This window comes from Parus major, chromosome 23, assembly GCF_001522545.3.
Source record: "Parus major isolate Abel chromosome 23, Parus_major1.1, whole genome shotgun sequence".
Lineage (NCBI taxonomy): Eukaryota > Metazoa > Chordata > Aves > Passeriformes > Paridae > Parus > Parus major.
Window position 1 is genome coordinate 5,992,924 of NC_031791.1, and position 936 is coordinate 5,993,859.

Below are 936 nucleotides of genomic sequence, written 5' to 3' on the forward strand. Positions count from 1 at the left end.
ACTGTCCCCAGGGTCACCCCCACTGTCCCAGGCTGCTCCAGCCCCAATGTCCAGCCTGGCCTTGGGCACTGCCAGGGATCCAGGGACAGCCACAGCTGCTCTGGCAATTCCAGCTCAGCCTCTCCCCACCCTGCCAGGGAACAATTCCTGCCCAAGATCCCACCCAAATCTCTCCTCTTTCAGTTTAAACCTTGTCCCATCACTCTATGCCCACATAAAAAAAAGTCTCTCAACATTCCCTGTTATTTTTCCTCCTTAACTCCTCCTCACTGGAAGCTGTGGCCAAAAGGATCGAAGCCCTGGAGAACAAGATCATCTAAAACCCCTCCCCAACAGATTTTCACCTCCTTCCCAAAGCAACAGAACCAGAACTGCTCCACTTTCCAGGGAGGACAGCTCAGCCCCAGGGCTCTGGGCAGCTTTTATTAAGGTCTAGGCTACCTGCATTTGTTTAAAAGGAAGAATTATTACAGTAGAGTTTTTATAAAGGGCAGAGCACAGGGTGTGACAGGCCAGGCTCAGGTTTGTGGCATCCCATAGAGTGCATATATTCAAAAAAAAAAAAAAACAGATTTTTTTTATTTAAAGCTTAATATATATAGAGTGTGTTAATTAATGGGTACTTGATGATGAGTTCTGTGAATCCTCTGCTGCAGCTTTTGTTCCTATGCATGAGATAATTTAATTTAAAAGTCGGGGTGACTCGGTGTCACCCTCAGCTGCTGGGTGTGAGCTCCAAAGCTGAGCTGCTGTGGCTGTCAGTGACCAGGTGAGGTTTAGTCCCGACCCTGAGCCTGCTCTGCAGGTGGGCCAGGCTGCTCAGGCTGGGCTTAGGGACAGCAACGGGAAAAGCTTTCCCAGGGGAATGCTGGCAGCGTCCCAGAGCCTGGGCTGAGCCTGCAGGGACCGTGTGTGTGCCAGCAGCCAGATGTGCCC

The 936-nt window shown here is 50.7% G+C and overlaps 1 protein-coding gene across 1 annotated transcript in view; it reads left to right on the top strand.

Moving 5' to 3' along the window:
- The window catches only part of MATN1 (matrilin 1), a 15,040-nt gene extending 14,110 nt beyond the window's left edge, over positions 1–930 (top strand). Inside the window, exon 6 of the mRNA XM_019008846.1 lies at positions 271–930. Within this exon, the coding sequence (XP_018864391.1) occupies positions 271–320 (50 nt within the window). The 3' untranslated portion in view covers positions 321–930. The remainder of the gene's footprint in view (positions 1–270) is intronic.
- The last annotated feature ends 6 nt before the right edge of the window (positions 931–936 follow it).